Genomic DNA, 25,785 nt, shown 5'->3' with positions numbered 1-25,785 from the left:
TTAGTTATTTACAGCGGTGATGTCATTTTTCATTTCTTCTTAGTTCTTCATTTCCTCTTGGTTCTTACACTTGTCAAATTTTTCTTCCATTCTTTTCATCTACCTTATAACCATTTCTCTGAATTCTTTCTCTGACAGGTTGCTTGCCTCCATTTCGTTTACTTCCTTTTCTGGTGATGTCTGCTTTTCTTTCATATGCGGGCTGTTTCACCCCATGAGCTCTCTTCTCTGGTTGTCTGGTTATGTAGTTCTCTCTCTCCTTTCCATGGTGGTATGTAGAGCTCCTCTGAATCCAAGTGCTTGCACCACTTGGGGACCAGTGTGGCGTTCTTGGCTTTGTAGCTGTTCATTTGGGTGCTGTACTTGTAGATTCCTCAGACTTTTCAGGCTTCCGATAACATCCACTTTCCCTTTCAAGATGGTGTGGTCTCCGTGTCCGAGCCGGTCACTCTGGGAGGGAACCCAAGAAGCAGTGAGGGATGCCCGGTTAGGGGATCCCCATCCAGCAATCTCCCACAGTCTCCTGGTGTATAGCCATCCCTGAACTCACCAACAAACGTTCCCTCTGTGACCACACACTATCCCTTTCTTTTCTCACACACACTATCTTTCAGTCTGCCTTCCTATTGGCAGCCATCTTTTGCATCTATTTCTGGTGGAGTTTTTAGGGTATTCTATGTACAATATCAAGTTATCTGCGAATAGTGACAGTTTTACTTCCTCCTCCTTTCCAATTTGGATGCCTTTTATTTCTTCTTTTCTGATTGCTGTGGCTAGGTCTTCTAGTACTAAGTTCAGTGGTGCCTCGCATAACGAACGCCTCGCACAGCGAACTTTGGACAGGTTTTTCATGAAACCATCGGCCAAAAAGCAGAAAATGGATGAAGATGTGCAAGATTCGGTAGACTCTACTTAGTCTGTCTTAAAATTAAAAAAATGTGTGTTTTTTTTTTTAAAAATTATGTTTTTAGATGTATCTAAATAAAAATATGTCATCTTAGCATACTTTTTTTTATGTCATCTTAGCATATTTTATGCTACAGAACGAATTATTTTTTTTAACATGTATTGTTATGGGAAAACGCGTTTCACATAACGAACTTTTTGCATAACAAGCTTGCTCCTGGAACGAATTAAGTTCGTTGTGTGAGGCACCACTGTTGAATAAAAGTGGTGAAGGAGTACAACCCTGTCTTGTTCTTGTTCTTAGGCGAAATGGTTTTAATTTTTGCCCATTAAGTATGATTTTGGCTGTAGGTTTTTTATTTATGCCTGTTATGTTGAGGTATGATCCTTCTCTTCACACTTAGCTGGGAGTTTTTATCAGAAGTGGGTGTTTCACTTTGTCAAATGCTTTTCTGCGTCTATTGATAAGTTCATGTGCTTTTTTTCTTTCAGTTTTTTTATTTGATGTTTCACATTTATTGACTTGCCTGTATTGTACCAGCTTTGCATCCCTGGAATAAATTTCCCTTGGTCATGGTGTATGATCTTTTAAAAATTTTTATTTATTTTTAGATAGAGTAGAAGGAAGAGGAATATTTATAAATAAGCATAGATTGGCTGCCTCCTCCATGCCCCATACAAGGGATGGAGTTTGAAACCCAGGCATGTTCCCTGACCAGGAATTGAACTGGCAACCTTTCATTGCCCAGGATGATGCCCAACCAACTGAGCCACACCAGCCAGGGCATAGTATCTTTTTAATATATTGCTGGATCCAATTTGCTAATATTTTATTGAGTATTTTGACATCTATGTTCACCAAGGATATTGGCCTGTAATTCTCTTAATTTGTAGTATCTTTATCTGATTTACAAATAAGGATAATGTTGGCCTTGTGGAAAGAGATTGGAAATGTTTCTTCCTCTTGGATTTTTTGGAAAAATTCGAAAAGGATAAGTATTATTTCTTCTTTGAATATTTGTTAAAATTCCCCTGTGAGACCATCTGGAGCAGGGCTTTTATTTGCTGAGAGTTTCTTGAGCACTGCTTCATTTTCATCAGTTATTATTGGCCTATTCAGGTTTTCTGATTGTTCCTGATTCAGTATTGAATGGTAGTATTGTTTTAAGAATTTGTCCACTTCGTCCAAATTGTCTAGCTTGTTGGTGTCTAGTTGTTCATAGTATTTTTTTTTTTTTACAATCCTCTTTGTTTTTGTGGTGTTAGTTGTTATTTCTCCTCTTTCATTTCTGATTTTATTTATTTGAGCCCTCTCTGTTTGTTGGTGAGTCTTGCTAAAGGTTTTTCAGTCTTGTTTATTTTTCAAAGAACCAGCTCTTTGTTTCATTGATCTTTTGTATTGTTTTATTGATCTCTATGTCATTTATTTTTGCACTGATGTTTATTTTTCCTTGTTTTTGCTTACTTTGGACTTTTCTTGTTGTTCTTGTTCTAGTTCTTTAAGTTATAGGGTTAATTAGGTTATTAGAAATATATATATATTTCCTTGAAATAGGCCTGTAGGGCTATTAACTTCCCTCTCAGGAGTGCTTTTGCTTTGTCCCGTAAATTTTGGTCTATGGTGTGTTCATTTTAATTTGTTTACAGGAATTTTTTTTCTTTCTTTATCTTGCCGGTAGCCCATTCATTGTTTATTAACATGCTATTTAGCCTCCATGGTTTTGAATTATTTTTACTGTAGTTAATTTCTAATTTTATGCTATTGTGATGCAGGTAGATGCTTGATATGATTTCAGTGTCATTGAACTTGTAGATACTTGTTTTGTGTCCTAATATTTGGTCTTGAGAATTTCCCATATGCACTTGAGAGTAAAGTTTATTCTTTGGGGTGACATGTTCTATAAATGTCTATTAAATCCATTTGACCTAGTGTGTCATTTGGGGTCACTGTTTTCCTTATTTTTATTTCTAGAAGATATATGCAGTAATGTCAATGGGGTGTTAAAGTCTCCTACTTTGATTGTATTGCTGTTCATTTCTCCTTTTAGGTCTTCCAGAAGTTTTTAAAAATATATTTGGTTGCTCCTTTGTTGGATTCTTATATGTTTACAAGGGTTATATATTCTTGTTTTATCGATCACTTTAGTATTATGAAGTGTTTTTGTTGTCTCCTGTGATGGCCTTCATTTTGAAGTCTGCTTTTTTTAATATGAGTATTGCTACCCCAGTGTTTTCATTTTCATTTGCATGGAAAATTTTTCCCTTCCCTTCACTTTCATCCTGTGTGAGTCATTTGTTCTAGATGGGTTTCTTGTAGACAGTATATACTAGTATATGGGTCATGTTTTTTAATTCATTCAGCTACCCCATTTCTTTCTATTGGAGTATTTAAACCATTTACATTTAAGGTTATTGTTAATAGATACTTAATTGTTGCCATTTTTGTTCTTTATGCCTGTATTCCTACCTTTCTCTCTCTTTTTCTTACACCAGTCTCTTTAGTATTTCTTATAGTGATGGTTTGAAGGTAATAAACTCCTTTAGCTATTTTGGTGTGCAAAGCTCCTAATTTAATCTTCCTTTTTTAATGATAGTCTTGCTGGATAGAATACTCTTGTGTTCATTCCCTTATTTTTCATTATTTTGTATACTTCATGGCACTCCCTTTTGGCCTGAAGTGCTTCTATTGAGAAATCAGCTGACAGTCTTATGGAAGCTCCTTTGTAGGTAACTTTATTTCTCTCTCTTGCAATCTTTAATATTCTTTCTTTGTCTTTAATGTTTGCCATTTTAATTATGATGTGTTTTGGTGTGGCTTTTTTGGGTTCATCTTGATTTGGACTTTCTTTGTTTACTGGACTTGTGTCACTTTTTTCTTTACAAGGTCAGGCAAGTTTTCTGTCATTATTTCTTTTCTTTTCTTTTTCTCTTTCTTTTTTTTTAAAAATATATTTTATTGACTTTTTACAGAGAGGAAGAGAGAGGGATAGAGAGTTAGAAACATCGATGAGAGAGAATCATCGATCAGCTGCCTCCTGCACAGCCCCAACTGGGGATGTGCCTGCAACCAAGGTACATGCCCTTGACTGGAATTGAACCTGGGACCCTTTAGTCCGCAGGCCGACGCTCTATCCATTGAGACAAACTGGTTTTGGCTCTGTCATTATTTCTTCAAACAAGTTCTCTATTTTTTTCTCAGATTTTTTTTCTGCTATTTTATGTATTGTATATTGTTATGTTGCATGTTTTCCCAAAGCTCCCTTTAACTCTCCTGATTTTTAATTTTTCCCCCCATTGTTGCTCTGAATGGATGTTTTGTTCTCTCTAGATTATAAACTTTCTATTAGCATATGAAAGCAGTGAATTTGTCAGTGTTTCCTCAATACTGTATCCCCAGCACCTGGAATAATACCTAACCCTAACACATATTCAACTAAAATATATGTAAACAAATGAATTTTTGTCCTAAAATTGCAATCTGACCATTATAATCCAATGATTGGCATGCCTTTAAACTAGCATTTTTCCTTGGGTATAGTTCTGGACTAATCTGCAGCTTGTTAAAAATGCAGATTTCTGGTTTCATTTAAGATCTACTGAATTAATTTCTGGGGTTGGGTCCTAGAAATCTGTATGCTTAATAAGGCCCACCATTGTTGTGAGTTTAAGATATGTTGTGACTTGATTTGCCTTTATAGTCATTATCATCTAAACCTTTGAATTAAGAATAATAATAAAATGTAGCTAGCATTGAGTGATTTTTATGCCAGGCAGTGTATTACATCACTTAATCCTTATAACCACCTTAGAAAGCAAATGCAGTTTATTTGTATTTTATAGATGACTAGTGACTCAGTGCACGGATTTGTGCACATTGAAAGGAAATTAATTAGAAGGTGGCTAGCAGGGCGGGACTGTGTGAGATGGGCTGACACACCCTGGAGCCAATCTCCTACAATCCCTCCCCAGTGTCTGCAGAGTGAGCAGGGTCCCTCCAGCAGGTAGGGTTCCTCAGCCTGGCCTACGGGGATCAGGCTGAAACCGGCTTTCTGACTTTCCCTGAGGGGTCCCACAGTGCCAGAGGGCACTCTGCAAAGTTGCTGTCATACAGGGTATGGAACGCAAATGCAAGTGTGCAGTAAACCAGATTTGGGGCTTACAGTGCCCCAGCAACAACAAAACCTACATCTGAAGGTGAAATCGTGTGGCCCCACAAGGAATTGGGCTCCCACCTCTCTTATTTTGGGGTGCGTCACCCAAGAACCGCCACTGCCAAGTCACTGCAGCTTAGCAGTTCCAGTGTTGAGCATCTTCCCCCTTGTGGTCAGTGCGCATCATAGCAACCAGTTGGACAGTCAGACACTTAGCATGTTAGCCTTTTATATATATAGATGACATTATAGCATGTACAAGTAGTGGCACCTGTATTAGATCTTAGTGTCATGACTCTAAAGCCCATATTTTTTAACTACTACACTGTTGTGCTGATATTAATATGCTATGTAATTGAATTTATGGAAGAAGTAAATTGCACTCTCTTTTGATATGACTTCACACTTTTTATTTCCAATTTTTCTCATTGAAATATAATCAATATATTAATATAATGATTCAATGTATGTATATATTATGAAATGGTCACCACAATAAGTCTAGTTAACATCCATCACCACATTACAATTTTCTTTTTTTTTTTTTAAATATATTTTTATTGATTTTGTACAGAGAGGAAGGGAGGGAGATAGAGAGTTAGAAACATTGATGAGAGAGAGTCATCGATCAGCTGCCTCTTGCATACCCCCTACTGGGGATGTGCCCGCAACCTGGGTACATGCCCTTGACCGGAATTGAACCCGGGACTCTTGAGTCCCCAAGCCGACGCTCTATCCATTGAGCCAAACTGGTCTCGGCAACATTACAATTTTCTTGAGATGAGTTCAGCTTTTTAGATTATGTATGTGAGATCATATGGTATTTGTCTTTCTCAATCTGACTTATTTTATTTAGCAAAATGTCCTCCAAGTCTACCCATGTTGTTGGCTGAATAATATTCCTCTGTGTGTAATTTTCTTTATCCATTCATCCAATGTATATTCCCATGTCTTCACTATTGTAATGTGGTAATGAATATGAGGGTGGAGATACCTTTTTTCTTTTTAATTAAATTTATTGGGGTGACATTGGTCAACATGAAAATATAGGTTTCAGGTGTGGGTTTCTATGTTATGAGATATGTATATTGCACCATGTGCCCACCCCCCAAAGTCAAATCTCCTATCACGTTGTATTAGGATCCCCCCTTTTCACCTACCCCCTTCCATCTGGCAATCACCACACTGCTGTTTGTGTTCTCAAGTTTTAGTTTTATATCCCATATATGAGTGAAGTCATATAGTTCTTAGCTTTTTCTGAATGACTTATTTCAGTTAGCATAATGCCCTCCAAGTCCATCCATGTTGTTGCAAATGGCACTATTTCATCCTTTCTTATGGCTAAGTAGTATTCTATTGTGTATATGTATCACATTTTTATCCAGTCCTCTATCGCAAGATACTTTGGTTGTTTCCATGTCTTGGCCACCGTGAATAATGCTGGCATGCAGATATCTTTTCAAATTAGTGTTTTCATTTCTTTTAAATAAATACCCAGAAGTGAAATAGCTGGGTCATATGATGTATCCTTAAATTTTTTGAGGAACCTCCCTACTGTTTTTCATAGTGGCTGAACTAAATATACATTCCCATTAACAGTGCACAAGGGTTCCCTTTTCTTCACATCCTCACACATACTTCTTAATATTGTGGGTTTATAGAAAGGCAGTTTTGGTGTTGTCAAGGTATATAATATTGGAGAATATAGATTTCATCCTTTAGTTTCTGCAATATCTTAGGGTGTCATAGCTGATCCTAGTTTTCCTTAGTAATCTTTGATGCTGAACTTTTTCTCTCCAGCCCTGTGTCAGTATAACATAATGATTGAAAAAAGGAGCCTTTGGGCTAGACCACCTGGGTTTGAATCTTGATGTTACTCAAGTTATTTTACTTCTCTGTGTCTCAGTTTCTTGATTTGTAATTCTGAAAAAAATGTCTTATTCTTCAAAAATCTCATCCTCTTTATTTTAATCTCCCTTTGAGACTGTTATTACTAAATTAGTGGTCCAGTGTACGAAATTCATGCATGGGAGGGTGGGGGTGTCCCTCAGCCCAGGGGCCCTCTCCAATCTGAGACCCTTGGGGGATGTCCAACTGCTGGTTTAGGCCTGATCCCTCTCACAATCTGGATCCCTCCCGCAATCCAGGACCTCTGGCTCCTAACTGCTCACCTGCCTGCCTGCTTGATTGTCCCTAACCATTCTGCCTGCCAGCCTGATCACCCCTAACTGTCCCCCTCCTCGTTGTCCTGATCACTCCCAACTGCCCCCACTGGCCGGCCTGCTTGCCTCCAACTGCCCCCACTGGCCGGCCTGCTTGCCCCAAATTGCCCCCCCCCCCTGCCAGCCTGATTGCCCCCAACTGCCATCCCATGCTGGCCTGATCACCCCTAACCACCTCTGCCTCGGCCCCACTACCATGGCTTTGTCCAGAGGATGTCTGGAAGGTCTCCTGGTCTAATTAGCATATTACCCTTTTATTAGTATAGATGCTTGCCCTTCTGTTTTAGCTTTCACATCTTTTTTCTTTGTTTCCTTAATTATACTTGTCATGCTTAATTTGAATTTTTGGCACTTCATCTTTTTCACTAACTTTGCTTTAGATTGCACATGGTGCCAGTTTATTGTACCCCAGGAATGTTGTGTGTGTGTGTGTGTGTGTGTGTGTGTTTGTGTGTGTGTCTATAAGTTCTTAGAATTCATGTTTCCTCTTCCCATCTGTAGTTTCTGTGTTTGGATTGTGGGGGAAGGAGCCAGGAGCCCATGCTGATTCATGGTCAATGAAATCTTATCAGTAATAGGAGATAATCTACTTCATAGACTTATTATGAAAATTAAATTAGATATTCCATGTGAATGCAGGATTTCATTAGGGAGGATTTTAATGTACATAGCTACATGTAGCTATCGGCTGTTGTATTAGGCAGTACAGGTCTAGAGCCTTTGTGAATTTAAATCCTAGTTCTAACACTTACTAGCCCTGTGTCCTTGAGCAAGTTATATATCTAAATCTTGGTCTCCTGGTCTATCAAAAGGGCCTAATTATCTACTTCACAGGATTACTGGAATATTAGATATTATGCATGAAGTGCTTAGCACAGTGTCTGGTTTACCAATGCCCTTTACTTGGTTAAATCAAATGGTCAATTTTTAGACCTGACCTATACATCTACCAGTATATCTGACAGAATTAATTCTCTTGCTTGAGCAAATAGTTTCTTCTGTTGTTCAGCTAACTGGGAGAACTCTACTTGTGTTATTTACCACTTTCTTTTATTTTTAGCACCTTTTCCCAAAGTTCTAAATCAGACTTTCACTTTAATAAACAACCAATATATTCCCATACATAGAGAGGGGTTTTATACCTTAACCAAATTTTTCTAATTAAAAATTCAGGAATTATTTGTTATCAGAATTGTCCTAGAAAATTTTAGAGATATGGCCATTATAGTTATAGGAGGAACAGTAGGTTATTACCTGTCCTGTGCATGTATATTTGTTAAACAATTTTAGCTGATGCTTAAAGGATAACTCTCATTAACTAATATGAAAGTATGATTAGCGTAAGCAATTTACATATGTGAGAGTCAAGTGAATTTGTCGCTCTATTTTACCAGAGACTGAGGCACAGAGAGCAAGGGATTTGTTAGTAAATTTTGTTATGTTTATGTAAAGGTAAAGTACCTTGTTTGACATATTTTTCTTCTCTTTTTGAATTCTAACTTTGCTTTTTAATAGTTGGGTGATCTCCCAGAACCAATTCCCTTACTTCAAAGGACAAAACCATCTGTAACTAATAAAGTTATTATAATAACTAAATGAGAAAATGTATTTAAAGGAACATAGCACAATTATTCAATATGTATTACTTCTTTTCTCTCATACTTTGTCTTATCCTGTTTTTAAATATATCTTTTTACACATTCTCTATAAAAAAATTCCTACCAGAAATATTTGCCATCAATCTAATTAAACCTTTGGATTTAATTTCCAGTTTACAGAATATATAAGAGACTAGAGGCCTGGTGTATAGGTGCCTTGACCTGGCCAGTGATCTGGGCTGAGTTGGGGGAGGGACCATGGGAAGTTGGCTGGCATGGGAGGTTGGCTGTGGGAGCACACTAACCAAGAGGGGGCAGCTCCTGCATTGAGTGTCTGCCCCCTAGTGGTCAGTGTGCATCATAGCGACCAGTTGACTGGTCTATCAAAAGGGCCTAATTATCTACTGTGCTATGTTCCTTTAAATACATTTTCTCATTTTATATATGTAGACAGGATGTCAAACACACCATCAGGATATAAACCCAGAATGAAGGAAAGGGAAGTGACTGTACTAAATTAAAAGAAACTTAACAAAGAGACACCATCCAAATGCAGTGTATGTACCTTAAGTGGAACTTGATTTGAAAAAATCACCTGACTTGAACAAAGCACCTATCAAAGGCATTTTGCAGACAACTAGTAAAATCTGATTTGAACAAAGCACCTATCAAAGGCATTTTGCAGACAACTAGTAAAATCTGATTTGAACAAAGCACCTATCAAAGGCATTTTGCAGACAACTATTAATAGTAAAATCTGTGGTATTAGATGATGGTAGGGAATTAAGTTATTAATTTTATGGTTTTGTATTTATATAAGAAATGTCTATAGTTCAGAGATTTATACTAAAGCATTAATAAGTAAAATATAATCTTATAAAATACTTTGTAAAAATACAGAAAGCAGATGTGGCAAAATATGAACAGTAATTCTAGGTGACAGGTATATGAGTATCCTGTTTTTCTGGTTTGAAAATTTTCACAGTACAAAAATTTTAATTAGCTATATATTTTCTTTTTCTTTCTTTTTATTTTTGCGATAAGGGAGACAGACAACACTAGTCTATCACAGATTTTCAGGACAGGCCAAAGACTTTTTATCTCTAGTTAGCTCCATATTTTAACATATCACAATAGTTTTCTAAAACTGGGATCAGAATCCAAGTCACCTCTCTGTAGATTTTTCTAAAACTGAATTGAATGCATAATTACATGTTAATACATGGAGTATCTAATTTAATTTTTACATGGAAAATGCCTTATTAGGCCCATTTTATATACCAGAAGATTTGAGATTCAGGGATAACTTGATCAAGGACATAGAACTCTCTAATTTTTTAGTCACATTAGTCACATGTTCAAATGCTCAGTAGGCACATGTGGCTAGTAGCTTCCATATTGGGCAGTGCAGACACAGAACATTTCCATCATTACCCAGAGTTGTAGACAGCAATACTTTATTAAGAGTCTGTGATTTTTAAAAATTTATTGATTGATTTTAGAGAGGAAGGGAGATAGAAGCATCAATTTGTTGTTCTACTTATTTATGCATTCATTGATTGATTTTTGTATGTGTCCTGACTGAGACTTGAACCTGCAATCTTGTGTTATTGTGCCAACACTCTAACCAACTGAGCTACCTGGTAAGGACTAGAGTCTGTGATCTTAACCATTACATATAAAACTTCTCAATTTGCACAGTTATAAATATATTAGATGCCCGGTGCATGAAATTTGTGCACAGGGGGAAGGGGTGTCCCTCAGCCCGGCCTGCAAACTCTCCAATCTGGGACCCCTTGGGGGATGTCTGACTGCTGGTTTATGGGCATTAACTCCAGCCATTAGGAAAATTACACAGAATGTCCTTGACATACAAATAGTGTGATTTTATGAGTTTTAATAATAATGGCCATTCCTTTAAATAATATCTGCTTATATACAATACAGCTGGTATTATGTGAATTTAGAATTTTAATATCACAAAATCATAGAAGGCTGTAGTGGAAATAACCTTGAATTGTCTACTCCAAACTTTTATAAATTTTGGAATTCCCTTTTCAAAGATTTTGAATGCTTTTTGTCCTAAGAAGCTTAACCAACTTTTGAGGCAACCCATATTCTGTGAAAGGACTGGGAGACTCTGGAGGGGCTGAGGTGACTGGACACTGCCATCTTGTAGCTTTGGGCGCCACCATCTTTGTGATGGTGTGATGGTCAATTTGCATATTCTCTTTTTATTAGATAGGTTTTTATTTTATTTTAACTAAATCCTGTGATTAAAATTTCCTCTGAAATTCAGAAGGCTGGCACAGATCTACCTTTTACTAAATCAGTAATTCTAGCAAAATTATAATGGTGTTTATATTTTAAGCAATATCATCATGAAAATTGTAGAGAGAAATCTGGCAAGAAAGGCTGTATGTATGTCCTTTCACTTTTTCCATTTTCATGTTCAGAAGGACATAATTAACATTGGAATGATCAGTGATCCTGAATTAATATAGACACCTAGGTGCCACAGTATTTGTATATTAATATTCTACAGTATGTTACTCAGTTGGTTAGATGGCTTAATGCAAATATGTCTTGTAACATTTCTAGGAGTAAGAACAGTGGAAAATTGAAGCTATGATACTTTTAGGGGAATTAAGTAAGAAAATGCCTTACTTGTGTCTCTTCATTTGCTGATGTTTTCAGAAGCAAGCTTTTTACATGAAATTTAATATTTTGGACTCCTAAAGGAATATAAATTGTGAAAGAGATTTGTTAATGTGCACATCACTAGATGACCTTATTTATGCGGGGTTTTTTGTTTTTTTATTTTTTTATTAGCACTTTACCTTTTATCTTTTTTTTTTTTTCAATCCTCACTGAGGATATTTTTCCATTGATTTTTTAGAGAGAGTGGAAGGGAAGGGGAGAGACAGAGAGAAAGAAACATCGGATGTGTCTCTCTCACATTGACTGGCTGCCTCCTGCAAGTGCTCAATCAGGGCTGGGGATGGAGCCTGCAGTGAAGTACAAGCCCTTGACTAGAATTGGACCTGGGACCCTTCAGTCCATGGGCTCGACGCTCTATCAACTGAACCAAACCTTTTATCTTTTAATGTTTTCTTTCTGTAAGATGTAATTTGGACTGCCAAATAAGTAGCTGCTTTCATTCCTATTTTGTGATTTTTCTATTTTCTTTTTATAGCACACTTATAGTTGAGTTAAAGGATGTAACCATGTTCATAAAGTATAGAGATAATAATAATATGAACTCCAGATTAGATAGCCTGAGAATTAAGTTTCAGTTCAGGCTCTTCTTGAAAAACTATAACCTCTAAAAAGTCACTACAGTAATTTAAAATCTAGACTGACACTCTACAGTGACTGGCATGTGTTGTAAAATGGATAATTAATTTTTAAAAGTTAAATGCTAAATATAGTTCTTTAAATATTCAATTGAATAGAAAACATTCTTATCAAAGGAGACTGTGACTTTTGCCTTTCACCAAAGTCAGTCCTGCCCTTTCCCTGAAAGTGACAAGTTTTATAGTTGTCACTATCTTATTCATATCTACAATTTGGGAATTTGGATATATTTATAAATGCCATTTGGCAAAGTTCACATGTGCGCTTGACATAAAAATCCGATTTAAGGTAGTATGTGAACTTCATTCAATAGTTATCTAGTTATCAAATATTCAAATATGTTGCAAATTTTTTTTTCCAGTGTAGTTTGGGAACTAATGGTCTTTAAATTTGAAAGTAGAATTTTTTCCCACCAGGAATATTGTGGGTTTTTTTTTGTTTGTGTGTTTGTTTTTTACTAAGAATCTAGATTTATCTATAATAATAAAAGCATAATATGCTAATTAGACCAGACAGCCGAATAATCTTCTGGATGTCATTCCAGATGTCCTTCCGGACAAAGCAGAGGCAGCAGGGGAAGAGGCTGCAGCTGCGGCAGGCAGGTGTCGAGGCAGAGGTGATTAAGGGTGATCAGGCAGGCACTCAGAGTACTTCAAGCCAGGCAGGCGAGAAGTTAGGGGTGATCAGGTAGGCAGGCAAGTGGTTAGGGGTGATTAGGCAGGAAGTCCAGAGGGGTTAGGGGCAATCAGGCAGGCAGGCAGGCAGGCAGGCAGGTTAGGGGTTAGGAGCCAGCAGTCCAGATTGCAAGAGGGATGTCTGACTGCTGGTTTAGGCCTGATCCTGCAGAGCAGTTGGACATCCCCTGAGGGGTCCCAGATTGTGAGAGGGTGCAGGCTGGGCTGAGGGACTCCTCCTACCCCCCTTTAACAAATTTTGTGTACCTAGTTTAGATAATAAAAGGAATTTTTCATACCTTTTTTAATGTGTCCTATGGCACTTAAGTATTCTAGTGATGTTTTATTTCCAGATATTATAGAACTCAAATTCAAAGTGATGGCAAGCAAAATATTTTGAAACATGGTTAACCCCCACCCCCTTCCCCAGGCAAAACCTTGATTGTTTTTTAAAAATTTTATTTTCAAGGTTGAATTTCAGAATTAATTAGATAGGAATTTTTGTCAGCCTGCCAAATACTTTAAACTTCTAAATAAATTAACTTTAACTTTTAATTTATCATTAACTTTGTTTTATTAATTGAACTAGTCATTTTTAAAGCTTAAACTAATTTAGGTTGTTAGGTGGAATATAGCTCATGCTTTTCCCAGTTTGTAAGCCTTCTCACTTATTTAAGGAAAAATAAAGTTTAGACAAAGAAAAGTAAAGGTACACATTTGGATGTAATTTAAACCTCATTTTGATGACTGTTGGCCTAGTGATTATAGATTCTGTCCCAGTATTGTTTTCAATAATAGTGTTACTATAGCAACTAATATAAATGCATGCTTCAAGGGGAAAAAACAAAAAACCTCTCCACTGATTGTATTGTATATTGGGATGAAAATTTCTTTTATTAACTTTTGTAACTCACTCTAGACTTTGCAAAACTTTTTCCCAAAGAAATATTTGGAGGATTCTGTTACAAATACTTTTTTTTGCCTTCTTAATCACATCATCTGTTTCTTGTATTGATAGTATGCTGCAATTAATTTAAAAGGGAAAAGATGTAGAAGGAGTTTGTTTCAGAAATCCTGTATTTTCTTTCTCTTATTTGGCAGCAGTACTTTGAAGGAAAGAAAACTTTCTGCTTTCCTGCTTCTGAACTATACAAATGAATTGTGTTCCTGTAAAAGTCAGTTAATGTACATGTAATGTCTTTCCTTTGTTAAAATGAAGATTGTGGTAAACATACTTGTTTAAGTCCTTGATAATTATCAGCATAATTATTGTACAAACTAGGGTTTGAAATACATTAAAATGATCCATTACCCTGTTTCATTACAAATTTGGTAATTTAAAAAAGTGGCCTAAATATTTTAATAAACTCTTAAGAGAAAAAATTAGGCAGATGATAAAGTATATCTACATAATACCTTATTGTTAAATGTCTTTAATAATGTTTAAAGTGATAAAGGATGTATTTGAGGTATAATAATGTCCATGGAAAGATATGAAGGAAGAAAAGATTTCTAAACTGTAAAGTATAATTCCATTTTATGTAAAAGTATGTGTGTTTGTGTGTAAGTGTAAATGTTGAGGAATATATACAACAAATGTTACCAGTAGTCATCTCTAGGTTTTATATTAGAAAATGAGCATGGTTTTCATTAAAGTTTTTTCTTCGAAAAGAAGTGAGTGTTGTAGCCAGTAGAAGCAATATGAATGTTTTTTTTATTTGATGTTTGAAAGGAAGTAATGTTTAGGAAAAGGATCTAACATTAAAAAAAATACTTTTATTAATTTCAGAGAGGAAGGGAGAGGGAGAGAGAAGGAGAAACATCAATGATGAGAGAGAATCATGGATTGGCTGCCTCCTGCACATCCCACACTGGGAATCATGTGGGATCGAGCCCGCAACCCAGGCATGTGCCCTGACTGGGAATCGAACCAATGATCTCCTGGTTCATAGGTCGATGCTGAGTCACGCCGGCCGGGCATGATCCAACATTTTTTAATGATCCAAACGAAGTCACATACAATTTTCCTCTCACTTATTGGCATTTTAGTTGACTATAAGTCAAAAGAAAGACAATGCATGGGCAGAAGCTGAATCTCAACTATAATCTGACCTAAATTAGATAATCATGGGTGACTAGATAGGATAGATCTTAAATCTGGTATTGATAGAGAGACAATATTAAAAGGTTTTAGAAATGGGATTTCCTAAGGCGAATAGCTCTTGAAGATGAATATGGTAAAATAGTCATGTCAGATTTAGGCTAAGCATGAGCTGGCTTTCACAAGTTTGTGTGTGAGAATTGTATTTGTTTCAGTTTTTATATTTTCTTTAATTAAAAATTTAAACGTATATATGCGTCTTTAAAATAAAACTTCAAAAAGTACAAAAGCGTTAAAAGTAATTTTTTAGAAAAGTCCTACTTAGGTTTCTACCTCACCCAGAATCCTCCAGGGGATTATCTTTTTTATCTCAGAGAACAGATCTGGGAAACAGAAGAACTATGCCTCAACAAAGCAGGCATTCTTTATTGTATGATAGAACTAAACCAGCTCTCCAACATGCCTGAGGGTTCCCGGATTGCGAGTGGGTGCAGGCCAGGCCAAGGGACCCCACCAATGCACAATCAGGGTCAGGGAGAGACATGGGAGGGACCATGGGAGGGTTCCAGGACATGTCCAGCCTGTCTCACTGATCACCTGATCGGCCAGACCCCAGCAGCAAGTTAACCTACCAGTTGGATAGTCTACCCCCTGGTGGTCAGTGCACATCATAGGGAATGGTTGAGTGGCCTTAGCATATCATTAGCATATTATACTTTGAACTTTGATTGGTTGAACAGATGACCGGACACTTAGCATATTAGGCTTTTATTATATAAGACTAGTGGCCTGGTTCATGAAATTCATGTGGGGGGGGGGTTTCCCTCAGCCCGACCTGCACCCTCTTCAATCTGGGACCCCTAGGACATCCCTCTCGCAATCCGGGACTGCTGGCTCCTAACCGCTCACCTGCCTGCCTGCCTGATCATCCCTAACCACCTCTGCCTGCCTGATTGCCCCTAACCTCTCTGCCTGCCCGCCTGATCACCCCTAACCACCTCTGCCTGCTGGACTGATTGCCCCTAACTGCTCCCCTGCTGGCCTGATCACCCCTAACTGCTCCCCTGCCTGCTGGCCTAATCCCTAGCTGCCTCTGCCTCCTGGCCTGATTGCCCCTAACTGCCCTCCCCTGCCGACCTGACCACCCCTAACTACCTCTGCCTCAACCTCTGCCTCAGCCTCCGCCTCTGAGGCTTTGTCCGGAAGGATGTCCTGAAGATGCTGGGTCTAATTAGCATATTGCCCTTTTATTAGTATAGATCACTGGATAAGAGTCAGGAAACAGCTTCTAGTCTCAGCTAGTCTTTATTTTAAAAGGTATATATGAGTTATTTATTCAGTCATTCTGTTAACACCTGTGAGCAAAGGGTATTTCATATTTAACTTACAGTCATAGCTTGACTAAGTTATTATCCAGTGTTACAGAGAGAATCAGTAGCATAGCTGAAAATAAAGTCAGTTTCTAGGACACAGTTCTCTTGGTCTTTCCTTCAGGTTGCTTTCTTAGAGAAATGATTTTTTACTATGTTTAAGAACATCACATTGCCAAACAGAAGTAAAATTAGGGACTATTCTTAGAACATTTCTACCTTGTAATTTATTTGGTATTTTGTAGAACAGCTGATTTACTAACTGTATTTGGCAATGTTATCTGGTTTTATTATATACCTTTTTTTGTTGTTGTTATACTTGGGGAGTAAGCATGGGAGACACCTGTCTAAAGCAGCATTATTTTTAAAACGAATTTAGTTCAGACTGGCCTATTTCTGTGCCTTCCTGGTTAGTAGCTCTGAACTTTGGAGGTCTGTCTAGTGATGATAAAGCCTGTTCTACATGGTATAAGAGAGAGAAGTCAGCTTTGATGGCAGATTTCTACACTGGTAAAGGATAGAAATGTTTAGTTAACATTTCAAAAGTTCTAAACCTGTTAACATATATGTACCCCATTAGTAGATTTTCTTGAGCTCTCTCATTTGTACTATCTTTTTAACGTTTTCTATTTTCAATAAAAGAAATATCACATGCACAGCAAAATCAATTATAAAGTCTAATCTAAATTAACAGCAGTATCCATTAAGAAAATCCCTTCATGAAATTATGAAGTAATTATTTCAGGTACTTACTGAGGTAGCAAGATAAAAAGTTGTTTATATGAGATCAAATGTCAGAATATTTGGAATTAGTGTCAGCATTTGCTGTTTTACAGAAAAAAACTTAGGGCCTTATGATTTAAAATTTTCATCTTGAGTTATTTAACAGACATTTGATTTCCTACCATGTGTTGGACCCTATACTCTAGGTGTGGTTAAAGATATGAACATAAAATTATTTACAACTGTGGGCTTTGTCTATGCTAAAAAATTTATGGGGACAATAAGGATTACTGGATACACATTAAATTTAATTTGCTATAAACTTCCCTATACCTTCCTTTGGCCAGTAATTATTTATGTTCCTTCACTAAATTCACAATTTAGAAAGTATGTTCTAAGGGAACTTGCTGTTAGAAGCTGTGGAAAATCATTTTGTGAAGTGAATTGATTTGCCTTTTATATATTCAAGTTTTCATCTGTGATTTGTTAATAAACAACTTGTGAATATTAAGTTGTTTTTATTAGTAAGTAACACATTCCCCTCTACCCAATCTCTCTTTGTGTGTGTCTCTCTGGTAATCATAATTACACAGAGCACAATTTTGGTGTTCTCACTGAATATATAAATGATCTCAATTTTTAAGCTTTTAATTTTTTTAACTTTAAAAGACTGACTTAAGAAACACTGTGACTTTGAGAAAAGGCACCATTATAATAAATTGATAAACAATGTATGTCAATGTGTCCTTAACAGTGCAATTTATATTTTACTTTCCTATAATTGAAATATAAGGACTATATGTTCCAGTTAAACTGTTTTGTAGCTGTTTAATTTAGATTTGGTTTTTGTTAGCATAGTAGTTGATAACTAAAATGATTGTGAAAATAAAGTTGTTAAGTAATGTATAAATAGGAGTAGCCATGATTTTTAACACAAGCACCCAATGTAATTTCTGATTTCCAAAGACTTGTGTTAGCATTTATTATGAACTTAGAACAAAGCACAAAATATGTGTGAAAGATTTAGGGAAAAAAGTGCCCTGGCTAGTGTGGCCCAGTTGGTTGAGCATTGTCCCATGCACCAAGAGGTCACTGGTTCGATTCCCTGTCAAGGCACATGCCCAGGTTACTGGCTCAATCCCCAATATCGGACATGAAGGAGGCAGCAGATAAATAACGTTTCTCTCTCTCATTGGTGTTTCTCTCTCTCCCTCTCTTTCTAAAAAAATAAATATAAATTAAAAGTTGGAGAAAAACCCCTGAACTCTGAAAATTAGTCATTAAAAAACCGACTCCCTAAAATATGCTATATAAATGTGAAATTCTTACATAAGAGACTGGTGTTGCATGTTTAGCAATTGTTTTCTAGGTAATTTAGCATATATATCAGAAATATGTATAACAGTCATGTTCTAGTTTCTAGTCTAACAGTACATCAAATAACCATCCAGAGGGAGGAAATAATTCTATTATTTCAACCTCTTTAAACAGGACACCATACTTGCAGAACTTCTTCAAATACATAAAGAACACATTGTAGGATATCATGAGCATGATTCTCTTTTGGACCACAAAGAAGAAGAAGAGTTGACTGAAGAAGAAAGAAAAGCAGCTTGGGCTGAGTATGAAGCAGAGAAGAAGGTAGATATTTGAAATGCTTTTTGGTTTTTGTTTTGATATTAGTAATTTGAAAGAACACTGAGGAAGAAAAGATCACTTTTGGAATAGGTGAGTCTTCAAGAACAAAGTCCCAGATATCAGTCTGTTTACAGGCATTGGCTACCTTTGGTGGTAGAGTGGGAAGAGAGGAGAGAAGGAAATATTTTCCACTTAAAGAGTATTAACCCCACTTCTGCTTAGCACTTGCTGAATTGAGAGATTAGTGGAAAGGTATATATTTAGCATCACTTAACTCCAATCAACACCCTCACTGTAGTAACAGACATGCAGGAGCTTAGAGTTTGGAGGTGGGAAATAATAAACATTGTTTTAGCATGTGTGCTATGAAATCTAAATTTTGATTGAATGTGTATCAGGACACAAAAATATTTTATGATTGGACATTAATGTCATTCTCCAGTAGCAACTTCATTTAAAATACTTCCACCAACCGACTTGAGCAAAAATGTGCCTGAGCATGGGAAACCTTATCCTAATACATGGATTCTTTTTAAACTCCTAACTCATTGTACGAAACTCTTTAATGTTAATGTGATGTTAGGAGTCTCATCAGAATTATTAGTTGCTCCATTCTGTGGGAATTATCAGAAAAAGGGTACACCTTTAGGGGTTAAAGCTTTCTGTGTAATAAGATCTTGGTTTTGGATGAAAAGGGTGTTTTGTTTGTGTGTGGAAGAGTGTTAATAATTTCCTAAATCTGAGAATATTGATTCTTTTCTAAACCAGTAGGTGATGTAGAATTTCAAGTTTTAAATCACAGTGTGGATAAGCGCATAATTTTTTGTTTTTAGGGACTGACCATGCGTTTCAACATACCAACCGGGACCAATTTTCCCCCTGTCAGTTTCAACTCTCAAACTCCTTATATTCCTTTCAATTTGGGAGCCCTGTCAGCAATGAGTAATCAACAGCTGGAGGTAAGTTTTGAACTACAAAAGTAGTTTAACTTGAATTAAAAGCAATTTCAAGTGCCCCGTTGTTGAGGGTTCCCTATGCAGGAATATCACATTCTCCAAAAAAGATTACTTCTAAATAGACCAAGAAAATTTTATTTGTTGACTTTTTTGACCCAGCATACTATAGTAAAATGTGGTTTAGAGCATAAGGGAATCAGGCCCTTAATGTAGTTTGAATTATTTTATTTAAGGAACAGTAGGGTAGATGACTGAATAGGGAAGTAGCACTTCCTTCAGTTATAAAATATTTTGAATAAATAAATTACTTGTTTAATGTCTGAAAGTAGGATAAATTCAAACATAGATTTATACTCTAATGCCATGTAGATGCAACACTAAGTATATGATAATGCCCAGTATTATGAAATAATTGACTTAAAACTAGAATTAATTATGAAGTAACCAAGAAATATTAGATTTTATTATACCAATAATTTAATAACTTAATGGAATCTGTGGTTTCCTTTTAAAAATGTATTTATGGAGTCATTTAAATTATTAACTTATTGGTTCAATAAAACCCAAACTTTTATCTTCCTTACAAGACCTTCACTGATGAGTTTTATTCCACTTTATTGATGCTGAAGTTTGCTGTCTTTTCAATTCTATAAATTGGTAATTCTATACTTTAAAGCTAACTTATTTCTTACATTCTTCTAGGACCTCATAAATCAAGGAAGAGAAAAGGTTGTGGAAGCAACAAACAGTATGGCATCAGTGAGGATTCAGCCTCTTGAAGATATAATTTCAACTATAGTAAGTTAATTGGCAATTGTCTTTCTCCAACTTGAAATTTGTGTTCTTTCCCCCACCATTTGTTTTAATTTTTATGTGTGTGTTTCACTATTTCTGTAGGGAAAAGAGCATAATTTGTATAACTTGATACGCAATAGTAAAACACTAGTAAACTGATTAATAGTGACAAGGTATAATTTAGCATTTTTACCTAGATGTTGGCACAAAAGAGAAGTGGCTGAAATCTAAAAATTAGGAAGTCAATCAATCATAGAAATGTAATCATTGTTTACATAAACATATTTTTTATGATAAGCTTCACAAATTAAATACAGTTTTATTGCAGAGATAGCCAACCCTTGTACAACAGTGGAAAACTTAGTACCCTGCTTTTTAAAAAATGTATTGATGATAGTATTACAGATGCACCCCATTTTTCCCCTTTGTCCCCCACCGCCCAGTTCTCACCTGGCCCTAGGCCTTCACTACTGATTGTCTATGTTCATGGGCAAGCATGTATGCATATAAGTTATTTGGTTAATCTCTTCCCACTCCCCCTCCTCCCTTCCCTCTAAAATTCGTCATTCTGTTCCCTGTTTCCATGTCTCTGGTTCTGTTTTATTCATCAGTTTATTGTGTTCATTAGATTCCACATATAAAGTTACATCATGTAACACTTGTCTTTCTCTGACTGGCTTATTCACTTAGCATAATAATCTCCAGGTCCCTCCATGCTCTTTCAAAGGGTAAGAGATTCTTCTTTTTATAGCTGCATACTATTCCTTTATGTACCAGTTTTTTGTTTTTTGTTTTTTTGGCACTTAGCAATGTTGTTTTCTTTTAAGCAGAATAAAGGAAAGGAGAGAAAAAAACTTGAAAGACCCTGAATATCTTCAAGTAGTTTAATTATTTTTCCTCAGTTCTACTACAACAGGAGTAAATAGAAACTTTTTCTTTTAGTGGAAGGAAAACATGAATCTCTCAGAGGCCCAAGTACAGGCATTAGCATTGAGTAGACAAGCCAGCCAGGAGCTTGATGTTAAACGAAGAGAAGCAATCTACAATGATGTATTGACAAAACAGCAGATGGTAAGATTTCTGAGTATCTCTTGGTTATGTTTAATTTTCTTTAATTTATAATAAGGCGTTTTTGTGGCGTCTATGTAATCCCTCATATGGACAGATGAACATGGTAATTTCTGGAAGAAATTTTGTCAAAAAAACCTAGTAATGACAAGAAAAGGCATGATCTTTTGTTACAAAGGAGCAATACCTTCCCAAATGAGTTCCCTTGAAGTTTATATATGCTGTCATCCATATAATTTTACTTTTTATATATCCTGGACATCTTAAAAGGAATTTTTATAGCATTATTTTATCATAACAAAAGTAAAATGTTGCTTTGTTTTTTTTAAAAAAAAGTATGGCAGATTCCAGGATCCTTGATCATCTTTCCCAGCAGTCCTTTGCTAGCCACCTGCCTTGCACTGGGAAATTTCAACTCTTGACACCAGAGAATCAATTTCTGTGGCATGAATTTTACTCAGAAAATACTGTAGAGTTGTGTGGTTTTAAGTTTTGTTAGGAAATTTCAGACATTCCAGGTAGAAATTATTCCTACTGTGAGCACTTTTTCCTCTTTGGTGTCTGTCATTAAAAATGTTTATTTATATGTTATAATGTGAAATATTCAAAAGAATGACAAAGAAAGGAGACTTGACAAAAAGTGCTGTAACTAACACTTGAGACTAATCACAGTGTAAGACAGGTTACTATGGTAACTAACCTAAATGCTGCTTGCAATACAATAGTTAAGTCATTAGGAGAATTTAGCCCTAAATGGTGTTACTAACTGGTTTCTACAGTAATGGTCCTGTGAATGCCATCAAATTAGTAATGGTGATAACAATAATGTGTTTTCCTTTTGGTATGGTACCCCCTAACAAATTGATTTTTAACCCAAAACTTGATACTTGCCTCTTTGAGACAGGTCATGCACTTGTAACAGCTCCCTTTTCTCTCTTTAGTTAATAAGCTGTGTTCAGCGAATACTTATGAACCGAAGGCTCCAGCAGCAGTACAATCAGCAGCAACAGCAACAAATGACTTATCAACAAGCAGCACTAAGTCACCTCATGATGCCAAAGCCTCCAAATTTAATCATGAATCCTTCTAACTACCAGCAGATTGATATGAGAGGAATGTATCAGTCAATGGCTGGTGGTATGCAGCCACCACCATTACAGCGTGCACCACCCCCAATGAGAAGCAAAAATCCAGGACCTTCCCAAGGGAAATCAATGTGATTTTGCACTAAAAGCTTAAAGGATTGTTAAAATCATAGAAAGATCTTTTATTTTTTTAGGAATCAATGACTTAACAGAACTCAACTGTATAAATAGTTTGGTCCCCTTAAATGCCAATCTTCCATATTAGTTTAAAACTTTTTAAAAATAGGGCATACCATTTCTTCCTGACATTTGTCAGTGATGTTGCCTAGAATCTTCTTACACACATTGAGTACAGAAGATATTTCAAATTGTTTTCAGTGAAAACAAGTTGTTCCATACAGTAACACCTCCACAGATTTCCTCTCTAAATTTTTATGCCTGCTTTTAGCGACCATTAAATTGTCATGAAATTAATGAATTTAGGAAAGAATACAGATTTATATATTCATTCTTTACATATAAAAACACACAGCTGAGTTCTTAGAGTTGATTCCTCAAGTTATAAAATAATTTTGTACTTAATCAATTTCTTGATTAAAGTGATTGAAATGGTTTTAATGTTCTTTTGACTGAAATCTGAAACTGGGCTCTTGCTAAATCGTGTCTGTGACTGAACGTTGGAAACTAAGGGTTATCTTTGACACAGAATTGTGTGCAATATTCTTAAATACTACTGCTCTAAAACTTGGAGGAGTCTTGCAGTTATCTTAGTATTGTATAAACAGCCTTAAGTACAGCCTAAGAAGAGAATTCCATTTTCTTCTTGAGTCTTTCTGCCATTTTTATTTTCAGTTATATGTACTGAAATAATTACTGGTAAAATTTCAGGGTTGCGGATTATCTTCCACACATGAATATTCTCTCTCCTGGCACTGATATAAAGCACATCTCTTAACTGCTTGGTGCCAGTGCTAGTGCTTCATCCTATTGCTGGCAGTGGGATGTGGTCTAACAAAACCAAGTTCTAGCATTTTAGGAGGTTAAGGATGACATTGTGGTTGTTAAGTTCACACCCTGTTTTATAAACAACATCAAAATGGCAGAACCATTGCTGACTTTAAGTTCACATGAGGAATGTGCTTTAACAATTCCCAGTACTGTCAGTGTTGTGAATTAATTCCTTTTAAAGATAAGGATCACTGGTTTCTATGTCTTCTTTTCTCTCATCATGGTCTTTTCCCCCAACTTCCCTGTTTCCTTAAATTACATCTCAGTTTGATTTTTTTTTTAAATTTTAGGTCTGGGAGACAATTTTCTGATCCAAATGAATTCATGTAATACTCCTTTGTGAAGTTTTACTAGAAAATCATTACATTGTTGTTTTTCTTTAATCCAGACCTGTAAAAATAACCTATAAGTTTATTCATGTACAATTGGTTGCTTGAGTTTCTTAAAAAGAGTGTTAGACTATGGAAGTCAACTCAACATGACAAAAACATTTTTGAGATGATGATATAACAGCAAGTGGAAACAGCTAAGGAATTCTAGAAAGTTGAGTGGAAGATTGATTTGCTCCAGGTATCACTGGATTAGAATGAGTTTAACAGTAGCTAAAACTCTTCTGAGATGTTTGGACAGCTAGGAGATTTCCATTTTATCATGAAAGAGCTAGTGATAAAACATCCAAGAGCACTAGGTTTGTGATTATGAAACTTGTAAGGTTTGTTGAATCCACCCCCCCCCCACACCTCCCATGATGAATTATCACTAATAAATTCCATATATTTGGATATTATAACAGCCATATAATCAAATTTATTTAATTGAGGGGGGGAAGATGTGTGTTTACTTTAGGAAAAATTAAAAAGACAAGATTTATGAGGTAAATATTTGAAGACAGTATACTCTGGACAGCTGTTATCAGTCGGTATTTCTACAAGTCCAGAATACTTTAAACCTGATTTATTAGATCTGGGAACTTTCAATATGGTCTGATTACCTGCTCAAAGACATAGATATGAAAATTTTAAGCAACCTTCTAAACTGTTGTACTATGATGAAAGTATGACTTAAAAGTAATACATGGAAGGATTAATTAATTGGAAATAAGAGACTTTGAAATAAAACTTGGACCACTTTGCATACACTATTCTCACTTAACATTTTAGCTACATAATATGTACTTTGAGTATAAAATCAAGCTTTAACAAATATTTAAAGAAAAAATCACATCAATAAGATACTAAAAGGCTCAGTTTTATATTTGTTTTAGATGTTTTAAATAGTTGCAATGGCTTAAAGAAAATGACGATTTAAAATGTTGCTTGTAATACAGTTTTGCCTGCTAAATTCTCCACATTTTGTAACCTGTTTTATTTCTTTGGGTGTAAAGCATTTTTGCTTAGTATTGTGATATTGTATATGTTTTGTCCCAGTTGTATAGTAATGTTTCAGTCATCATCCAGCTTTGGCTGCTGAAATCATACAGCTGTGAAGACTTGCCTTTGTTTCTGTTAGACTGCTTTTCAGTTCTGTATTGAGTACCTTAAGTACTTGTAGAAAAGATGTCACTTCTTCCTTTGAGGCTGTTTTGTAATATATATAAGGACTGGAATTGTGTTTTTAAAGAAAAGCATTCAAGTATGACAGTAATACTATCTGTGTTTTCACCATTCAAAGTGCTGTTTAGTAGTTGAAACTTAAACTATTTAATGTCATTTAATAAAGTGACCAAAATGTGTTGTGCTCTTTATTGCATTTTCACAGCTTTGAAAATCTGTGCATATATTGTTTCATAGAAAATGTATAGCTTTTTATGCCATATTTAATGGTGGTTCTTTTGCACATTTAGTTATTTAATGTTGGGAGGTCAAGAAGTTTGGTTTTTAAATTTGTTATATATAAATTCTGTAAAAGGAGATCTTTAACCTCAAAAATAATTTACATACCAGGAAGCCTACGTGTGTTTGTGTTAGTTTTGGTTGTCTTTGTGTAATCCAGCACCACTTTCTGCTTCCCGAGAACTGCATCACTCATTTAAGTCAAGCAGGACTACCAATCTATATCTGTACAAAAGCTGCTTGCCATCCTGAAGCCATAGGAGGTTGATGGAAAACCTTATTACCTGGCCTCCAAAGAAGC

General features: G+C 35.9%; 1 protein-coding gene across 13 annotated transcripts in view; it reads left to right on the top strand.

Moving 5' to 3' along the window:
• Positions 1-25,384, top strand: part of ATRX (ATRX chromatin remodeler) — a 227,719-nt gene extending 202,335 nt beyond the window's left edge. For all 13 annotated transcript variants that reach the window (XM_084869377.1, XM_084869373.1, XM_084869365.1 and 10 more), the window contains 5 exons: positions 18,594-18,743; positions 19,574-19,699; positions 20,399-20,494; positions 21,434-21,562; positions 22,501-25,384. In XM_084869377.1, the coding sequence (XP_084725503.1) occupies positions 18,594-18,743; positions 19,574-19,699; positions 20,399-20,494; positions 21,434-21,562; positions 22,501-22,779 (780 nt within the window). In that variant the 3' untranslated portion in view covers positions 22,780-25,384. The remainder of the gene's footprint in view (positions 1-18,593; positions 18,744-19,573; positions 19,700-20,398; positions 20,495-21,433; positions 21,563-22,500) is intronic.
• Positions 25,385-25,785: the final 401 nt, after the last annotated feature.

Source organism: Pipistrellus hanaki, assembly GCF_964339955.1.
Source record: "Pipistrellus hanaki genome assembly, chromosome: X".
NCBI lineage: Eukaryota > Metazoa > Chordata > Mammalia > Chiroptera > Vespertilionidae > Pipistrellus > Pipistrellus hanaki.
The sequence above is the reverse complement of the archived record's forward strand: the minus strand, read 5'-3'. Positions and strand labels throughout refer to the sequence as shown.